Source organism: Helianthus annuus, unplaced genomic scaffold, assembly GCF_002127325.2.
Source record: "Helianthus annuus cultivar XRQ/B unplaced genomic scaffold, HanXRQr2.0-SUNRISE HanXRQChr00c140, whole genome shotgun sequence".
NCBI lineage: Eukaryota > Viridiplantae > Streptophyta > Magnoliopsida > Asterales > Asteraceae > Helianthus > Helianthus annuus.
Window position 1 is genome coordinate 1 of NW_023395656.1, and position 10,149 is coordinate 10,149.

General features: G+C 35.4%; 1 protein-coding gene across 1 annotated transcript; it reads left to right on the forward strand.

Moving 5' to 3' along the window:
• The first annotated feature begins 3,378 nt into the window (after window positions 1–3,378).
• LOC110921173 lies at window positions 3,379–3,865 on the forward strand. Its single transcript, XM_022165453.2, has one exon. It carries the CDS (start codon window positions 3,497–3,499, stop codon window positions 3,701–3,703), a length of 207 nt encoding a protein of 68 aa, XP_022021145.1. The 5' UTR covers window positions 3,379–3,496; the 3' UTR covers window positions 3,704–3,865.
• The last annotated feature ends 6,284 nt before the right edge of the window (window positions 3,866–10,149 follow it).

Genomic DNA, 10,149 nt, shown 5'->3' on the forward strand with positions numbered 1-10,149 from the left:
TATAGATTAACACACTACAAACAATCAAACATACACCATGACATTCAAGCAACGCAAGATATCATTCTAGAAATGCAGAAATTAAACACACAAAAGTTTCAGAAACATTCACCTAGGATGATCACCGAAGAGTTTAGCCGGACATGGCTCGGTGAATCATCATCAACATCAAACTATTGTTCATATGAATCAAAAGCACAAACCGAATGATTGAAATTGTTCACAAAACAAGCCCCAAGCCAAAATTCGTCCCCAAGCTGTCCAAGAACCAACCAATCATGAGATAATGTGAAAAGACACACCAAAAACCGAATAAAAGATGGCAGTTACGTTTTTGCGATTTCAGCTCCACCGTAAATTACGGCTCCACCGTAACTTACGGTGGACATCAATTTGTTACGGTGATGAGAGCCTGTGTTACGGTGCAGAATAAAGTGGAAAATGGTCTACCGTAAATTACGGTAGAACCGTAATTTACGGTACTCGGCTGCCTTCACTTCTTTGTTATTCTTTTGTTCTCCTCTTGCCCCGTTTTCCACCAAAGCCTCCAAAAGCTGCCTTCGATCCATCTTTTAGCTCCTAATTCGTACCTGAAACATAAGCATCGTAGTTATCTAATTCAAGATAATTACACGGCTAATTGGAGGATTATTTCATATTTTAACATGCTTAAGGGTTGTCCAAAGGACCACCCGTCAAGCTTACACCCAAATACCTCTGACTTGGGGGGCTGATGATGGGGGTACCTCAAACCTTAATAACCTGATTAGAGACACAACAGCTTAAAAGGTTGAAAGGTTAAAAGGTTCGGAAATAGTCCAACGGTCATGAACAGTAAAAAGACAAGTCAGAGCCTTGTCACATCACCCTCTGCGTGTCCCACACTCTCAGCCGTAAAAGAGAGTATGTACACAGAGTACAACCTTTTACCCGCAGGTCTAAACCCTTCAACCCCCAAATGGGCAAGTCCCTCACTGTAGCCAAGGATCACTGGTCAAAGGCTTCCTCTTATAGAAGATTCCTTCCCTATAAATGACAGCCTCTTGCCATTCATTCCAGCCATTCCAGATCAACTCAGATCACCCTTGATCTCTGATCTTACTTCTCCTTTCTAGAACTTGCTCCATGCTTGTTCTATTCTCGGCTCACTACAATATTATCTCACTTAACATAGACATTCTGGGTTGAACCCTTCAATCCAGAATTCAAAGTGAATAATAACAAAGTGATCCGCCTCCACGTGCTACAAACGTGGGGGGACCCCACGACCTGTGTTAGGCTAATCGAAACCTTGAACCCCTTTACCCCTGAGATATCGCTACAGGCCTTGGTCTATTATTTGTTGCATTAACAACAGGCGAAGAATATTATTACATACCATCTAAGTAGTTAATGCGGTAAAATATTGGATATCGGTCAATGACTGATATTTGAGATATCGGTTATCGCGGTGGGATATCAGTAATTTTAATATCATGCTAAATTTATATATATATAGCAATTTAACACTAACAATTCAGTATACTCCCCTACTATTAAGTATTAACAAATTAACTTTATGCAACTTGCAAAACACTAACAATTGTAGCAAATAAGAATTGACTAAGTCTTAAAACACTAACATTTAACTGTAACAATTAATAATTAAGACCTGAAACACTAATAGCAGCAATAAGAAGAAAGACAAATGATAGAAATAAGAAAAAACTTGCTGAAATCCGGAAAATCGGTGATATATTTATATTATTGGTACCGGTATCCTGACTGATATTTTGCACCGATATCTCGGCAAGGGATCAATAACCAATATATCTTTGATATATGATATGTCTGGATATTAACTACATAGCATACCATATAAGATAATTTTATAACAAATATAAAATGATTTGACAACCACGGGCGTTTGAAACTTTTGTACCATAATATAACTAAAACAAAGGAGATACTTTACACTAGCTTAGTATAATCTAAGACAGGAATAAATTCTCTTCAAATTTGAAATTATGACTTGAGTCTTCCTCTTAATTGATGCTGAAAACATACACCTCTTTTATATATAGATGTTACAAGGAGACCACAGACCAAGTGACCAACCATCTGAACTTGTCAATAACTATATTTATAAACATTATGATAGTAGTAGCTATTACATTACTAATACATACATTTATTCTTAACAATACTATATCTAGTAATAACTGATGTAACATAACTCCTATGTATAGTAGACAATAGTTTATATATAGCATTAAGTTATGAACTATGATGTATTTTTTAAATATTATTATATGTTTGAAAGTCTGGAATTCAACTATAATGCCAACCCAAGTAAATGCTAGATAAAATCATCCACCCTCTTTCTACCAAGTGTACGCTCAGGATGAGTTGACTTATCATATTCAAAGTAGCTGGGAATTTAACATATTTATCAGAATTAATTAGTAAGAGTCAACGTCCAACACTTGATGTTTAAAGGAATTCGAAATTAACATTTCAAATTAACTTCTTTCATTCTTTTTTTTAACCACAAATTTGGATTACTAACAGATCATCGGAGTATAATTGTGTCATCAGCGTAACCACCCGATCATATCCATCTTCAGTAGACAATACTACACATACACCAATTCAGAAGAAAACCCAATAAATATAGGAAAAACCACCCGATCATATCCATCTCCACTAGGCAAATTAACGTCTACGAATTTTTTTCATATAAAACTTTTATTTATTAAAATTTATTTAAATACATAACTATATGCAATTAGCGAACTTGGATAAGCTTTCAAAATGGATTAAAACTAGGTGTGACAATTTGTATTACGCTATCAATAAACTTGAACCTTATTCATATATTTATTCGTGTTAAATATATCAACATTAATCTGGCTCACCAAAACCCCTATTTATTCTAACAAATGAAATGAGTTAGTAAGTTTTAAATGAGTTAAACCAGTCACAAACAAGATAACATATTGTGACAAAGAGGTAACCACTTTAAAGAGTTGAACAAAACAAAAGTATACATAGTTGATCTAATATAACATGGTCCACTATACATATTTGTTTCTCTATATACGTTTTGCTTTGCTTCATGTTTTAAGTGGCTTTATATAATCTACCTTAAATCTGATTGTTTTTATGCAATACCAGAAACTATTAAATATTGTTATAAAAATGTTGATAAAATAATATTCTTATTGTTCTCAGAAAATTGATTTAAAAGGTAATTAAGACAGGAGGCAAAAGCCAACAACATTTTTGCCACTTGATTTTTACTTGTACGCTATGCTTAACATATTGTACCAACATAATTACGAATGGCGCCCATATTAATGTGGATCTCAACGCCTATATATACCTAACCACTAAACCTCACTTCATCACATTCTCAACTTCCAACTACTTCACATACTCTTCTTCTCTCCCAGGTAACGACGTCAAAAACTACCGACAGACATTTCGACGATCCATTTACGACACAAAAAAAGAAATGGTGTGCTTTTGCTTTCTAGTGGACCAAACCCGACAAGTGAGGCGGTGCAAACCCGCGGCAGGGCTTTGTTCGCGTTGCGGCGGCGGCGCAAGTGTGGCGGACATGAAGACCTCCACCAGGTTCTGCCATGTTCCGTTCTACCGGAAATCATGGAAGGCCATCATGTGCACTTTCTGTGGAGCCATTCTTAAATCTTACCAGTGAACTTATTTAGTTAGTTAGTTAATTAATTATTGAGATGAAACCATAACATTTATTGAGTTCATCATGATCTAATGTTACGAATTCTTATTATTATTTTTTTTTTAATTTATTCTTTTCTTTCCTGATCTTTTCGTTGACATGAATGAAAATATTATTTTGATTTTGACATATGTGTTTAATTTGTTTTTAATGATGTGTTGAAATCTATTTGTTAAAAGTTAAAAGTTTAAACCAAACATAATTTTGACTCGGGGCATTCTTTTTTTGAACGGCAAATTTCTTTACTCCTGTCGTCTGTGGGACTCGAACCCAAGACCTCCCTCTCTCAAGTTGTTTTAAAGACATTGTCTTTGCCAATGGACCACCACCCCATTGGTTTGACTCGGGGCACTAACTAAGGCGCGTATGATAAAAGAATTGGCCTAAGTTTGATTAAACTCTAGATTTTAAATAGCAATGTTAAAAGATATTATTAATTATTATATATAATAGAAAACTAAATTATCGTTAATGTTAAAAGAAAACTACATAATAGAAGTTATATTATACATAATTTTATGTATATTCTAATATCTGGTTACTTAATACAGATTATTTTATGTTAGCCCAAACTAAGCTTTAGCCGGTAAAATTACTCACAATACAATCTTCAACCTTTGAGCAATATATAAAATGAGCTCAAGCTTTAAATCTCAAAACAAGCTAAACTCGAGTTTTAGAGTGTGAAATGAGCCATACTTAACATTTATGACTCCAAACAAACAGAGCTTGAAATTAATCGCGACTTATTAACACCATAGTTACTTCTTTATCAAGTTTTAGTAAATAAAAAAATAGTGTATCTTAACTGATGTCTAAATATAAATTGAAATAGCAAAGTGACAATGAATATAATTTTGAACCAAAACTTGTTTTAATAAAGGAGGATAACCCTGAAAATGGTAGGTGTACAAGTTGGATATGTGATGATGTCTTCCTCACATGCAGTATACCTTACATAACTCAACCACCTAAACACATTTAATTCACATACATCATGTGTCTATTCAACTTGCATTCCCAAACAATCGTCTAAATTATTTTTTTTTAACGGAAAAAAATAATTTGAACAATTTTTAGGGGAGTGGGGGTGGTCACTAGTGATAGAATTCTATCACTTCTAATATCCAATCAACTCATGCCATGTCATCACCCACTATTCTATCACTTGTGATAGAATTGTAGTGGCGGTGGTCATCACTAGTGATAGAATTCCATCACTCACAATTTTTTTTAATTTTTTATTTTAAATTAGAAATTAACAATAAAACACTAAAATTATAAATTTCATTAAAATTAAAACATAATAGTTCAATTTAACATACTAAAAATATTTTAGGCTACAATTTAAAAAAAAAAAAAACCTACTGCTCGTCCGACTCATGAAACTCTAAACCTAGAGAACCTACTAGTTCCATTAAATCGTATCTCAACCGAAAGTGAGTTTCTTCATTACGCAATTCTTGTTGGATATTTTGTGGAACTTGAACTTGTGTAGGAGGATCAGGCACCCAATCCGGGGATATTGCACGTCCGTCTTCTTTGATCATCATATTGTGCAATATGATACATGCATAAACTATGCCATGTATTGCTTTCTTGTTAATCGCACGAACAGGTCGGTGTAGTATACCCCATCTACCCTTTAAAACACCAAATGCCCTCTCAACATCTTTTCGTGCCGATTCTTGCAATTTTTTGAACACGATTTCTTTAGCCTCGACAGGAAATGAGGGAGATTTCACAAAAACAGACCATGACGGGTAGATACCATCCACAAGAAAAAAGCCTCGTTTGTAATGTCGTCCGTTAACATAGAAAGGAGAGGAAGGTGCGGTACCATCCGTTACGGTTTAAAACAACGGCGAGGTGTGCAACACATTGATGTCGTTGTTTGAACCTGGAACACCGAAATACGAATGCCAAATCCATAAATCATTCGACGCCACCGCTTCTAGTATGATGGTTGGTCTTTAGATGTCACCCCTAACATACGCCCCTCGCAACTCTCTTGGAAAAATACAACTTAATGACCGCGTTGCAAAAAAAATTGCAAACATTCACGTGAAGTTCTGACCGCCATAGCTAGGTATTCATCATATTGATCGGGAGGGTTACCTGTCGCTAGTTGGCGAATGGCGGACGTGCATTTTTGTATCGGCGTGAAACTTGGTTTGCCCCTCGCATTGTAACGTTCTTGAAACCATTCATCGCTTGCTTCGATGTCTCCAACAATCTTTAAAAATAATTCTTTGGGTAAACGAAACTGATCTCTAAACGTTTCGGCATTGTAGAGCGGATTCTCCACAAAATAATCGTTCATTAACACCTCGTTGGCACGTATACGATCACGCTCTACCATCTTCTTCTTTGGGCGGGACGACTCGGTATCAAGTTCGTTATACACCGACACAAAATATTTTAGCGTCTCATTGTCGGAAGACGACTCGGTATCGCTATCGCTAGACATTGGAAACGTCAAATCCGTAGGGAACTCCATTTGAGAAAGATGTAGATTGTGTGAATTGGGTTTATGTTTTGTTGTGTGTGAAATGGTTTAAAATGGAGATATATATAAAAGGTTTAAAGGGGTTTTTTTTTTTTTAATAAACTTACCGTTATTCAACGGTCGAAAATTGTCCAACGTTCAAATTCGTTTCAATTTCAACGCGTGATATACACAACGCGTTACGTTTCCACGCGTTATAAACAAGGCGGCGGCGATGTTCGTGTTTGTTCCACGCGTGATGGGGTGGCCATCACGGACCACCCCGCCTCCCCTTAGGAACATACAGATATGTAAGTTTAACATATGATCGTGACAATTTCTCTAATGATTTAAACTTTAATATATGATAAAATACTTAAATTTTATTCCTAAGATACCAAGTGATAGATAGAATATTCGATGTCATGCGATTTACATATCGACAATGTAAACAAAACATATATTCAGTAAGGTTTCTTCGCTTTGCATCAAATTAAACCACATGATCCACCGCATGTGCAGACCCCGTCAACACCTTTGAGGTTCATTTTTACGAACGTACTCCCCAGACAGGATACTTAACGTGTTAGTTACACTACTGCACGGGTCAATACACAACGCCTAGTATCCTATTTTTTTTCTAAATCTTTTGTCCCAACAGCCACGCCAAACAATCATGGTGATTCACACATACATCAGGTTTTCAAGATATTTTTTATGGGCTAGTTGCAACCCTTATAACTAATTCAAGATAAAAATTATCCGTTTGTTTAAGTTTGTATGTTTTTTGCATGTATTTTCCATACTTGTACTATTTAACAAATATTTGTGTTGGTGTATTATTTTACTATGATAATTTTTTTGAACGGAAACGAATAAATCATTATTCAGAAAAACAACCAGTGGGGAGCTGATTGCTTTTGGAAAGAAAGAAAACACAACAATACAAGACATCAAACAAAACCAAAAAATTACCCAGCCTCTTTGAAAGGGTTGTTGGACCAGTCTTCTCAATCCAGAGATGATTCGTTGCCTCTGTTTTTTCATCCAAGAATAAGCTTGCACCTTAATATCCTTGAAAGCTTTATTCGCATTAGTCATTTTATTAGCAAAAATCCAATCATTTCTTATTTTCCAAATCAGCCATAATGTAGTGTACAAGATTAAGGTCCTAAACTTTCTTTCTCTTTTGAAAAGGTTACGAGCATACGTCCCTTTGAGCAACTGAGAAATGTTGGTCACCGAAAGAAGTTACTGGATGACCACCGCCGAATTCTGCACCAAATCTCCTTCGCAAATGGGTAGGCAAGGAAATGAGGGCCGGCCCGTAAGGCTTATAAACCTAGGCTAAGGCCTAGGGCCACCAAAAAATAAGGGCCTCCAATTTTGTTTCTGTTAAAAATATTGCCTAGTGGGCTTATATATTATCATCCATTGGTTTGGGCTGTTATTGATTTGTTATTGGATCTGTTATTGGGCTTAACTAACGTTTATGTTTAGTTGTTGGGTTGTTACAGATGCAAAATATCTTCAAGGGGTTTTATGTAAATACAAGGACTGGCTGTGCAGATTCTTTAAAGTTTTGGGTTAAAGTTGGAGTTATCAAGTTACATCCTATTTAAGGGTTTGATCTTCTTTGATTAGTTCAGTTGATCAGATTACTTTCTCTCTCTTGTTGTTGTAACCTTCTAGGGTTTGTACGAATAATCTCTCTTCTGAAATTAGAGAGATTATTCTTCTGTTGTTGTTGTATTCTTGTTCTGATGATCATCAGTGGATGATCATCTTTGTACTGCTGTATTTGTGGTTGATTAGATCTTACAGTTGTAAGATCATTTGGGTATTTGGGGGGCAAATCTTTTGGGTTGGTTTAATAAGAGTTTTGTCACCTGTTTTGTCGCTATTTCTTGTGTTGATCTTCTATTGTTAGTTGTATCTTAAAATTTCACATGGTATCAGAGCTAAATGCTCTTGATCTGGTTTCTTTCCGCTGTTATTTGCTGATCCTTTGTTGATTTGTGACTAGGTCTGTTGGAAGTTACAGATCTTGTGGTTATTCTGGATAGATCATCTTGATCTTGGTTGTATCGCTTCGATATTTGCGCTTGAAACCCTACCTAGGGTTTCGTTGGAGTTGTGAAGAATCTTCTCCTTGTTGGTGAATAAACATACTGTGTTGGTCTCTAAATCCTCGAAGATTTAGGGTAAACTGACCAGTTGTGTTATTATTGGTTGTTACTGATTCTAGATCTGTTGAGACAAACTTCAGATCTAGTTTCCTTTTGGAGTTGCTTGCACCCTCTGTGAGGCCATTCTTACCCTTCTCTTTATTTTTTGTTGTTGGTTGATTAGTTGAAGTCGGGGTAGTGAGGACCGGCACATTTGTTTGTTTCTTTGTTGATTGCTTCTTTCTTTGTTTTTTGTTGTTGGCTCCTGTGTTAAGACCTGTCCAGGCACTATAAGTGATGAACCTGGAATCTGGACACTGATACAGCTTCGCCTTGTATTTTGTTGATTCTTTGTTGTTGTCTGTGCTGTTGTTGTCTTGTCTGTTATCTTTGTTGTGATTGTTCATCATGGGTGATAAAGATGATAATGCTAGTTCATCTCAAACTTTGATTAGTAAATTGGATATTGGTGATCCTTTGTTTCTGCATCCTAGTGATTCTAGTTCCCTGACCATTGGTAGTATAAAATTAAAAGGAACTGAAAATTACAGAGTCTGGTCTAGTGCTATGAAATTAGCTTTGGAGGCAAAAAACAAATTTGGTTTTATTAATGGTAAATGTGAGAAGAATACTGAAGATCCTGTGTTAAGTAGTCAGTGGGATAGATATAATTCTGTGGTCTTAAGTTGGTTGTTAAATTCTGTTTCAGAAGAATTATATCTAGGTCAAGTTTTTTCTAAATTAGCATCTGAGGTTTGGACAGATTTGAAAGAGACTTATGATAAGGTTGATGGCTCTATAGTGTATGATTTGTATAAAAAAAATTAATTGTATAACACAAAATGGTAGTTCAGTGTCTTAATATTATCATAAGCTAAATACAATGTGGAAGCAGGTTGATGCTGTGCTTCAACTGCCAACATGTTCTTGTCAAGCAGCAAAAGATTTTAATGATTTTTCTACTCTACTAAAATTGATGCAGTTTCTTATGGGATTGGATGATATTTACCAACCTGTAAGAACTAATTTGCTAACTAGAGAGCCATTGCCTTCAGTCAAAGTTCCTTTTTCAATTGTGTCTAGAGAAGAGTCACACAGAAATTCTAGTAATGTTACAAAAAATCAAAGTGTGTCATTTGTTTCTAAAACAAATCAATCTTTTGAACAAAGAAAGAGAGATTTTAAAGGTCCAAATCCAAATTTCAAATGCACTCATTGTAATAAAATTGGACATACTGTGGACAGATGTTTTGAAGTGATAGGATATCCTCAGGGCTTTAAAAAGAAATCTGTTAGCCAAAGTGGAAAAAGTGTGTCTAATTCTAAGTCAAATGTGTCTTCTGTTCCATCTACTTCTCCATTTTCTCCTGAGCAGGTTGCCAAAATCTTAAGTTTGTTGGGTGAAAAGTCAAGTACTGAGTCTCAACCTTCTAACATGGGAGGTAAGACTAGTTGTGGTTTTAATTCTTTAGGAGAGTTTATGAGTTGTTCTAGTTTAATCAACTTTGGGTTTGATTACAACTGGATTTGTGATTCTGGTGCTAACCAGCACATGGTTAAAACTGATAAAGACATGTTTAACTGTGTTGATGTTTCTGAATATGATTTATCTGTGTCACATCCAAATGGGACAAAAGCTAAGGTGTCTAAAATTGGTAATTTGAAACTTGCAGAAGATGTTATTTTAAGTGATGTTTTCTTTGTTCCGACCTATAGTGTTAATCTTTTGTCAGTGTATAAGTTAGCAAAAG

What these genes read in the sequence shown, in the direction of transcription:
- LOC110921173 (XM_022165453.2), top strand. Translation starts at nt 3,497, where the DNA reads ATGGTGTGCTTTTGCTTTCTAGTGGACCAAACCCGACAAGTGAGGCGG.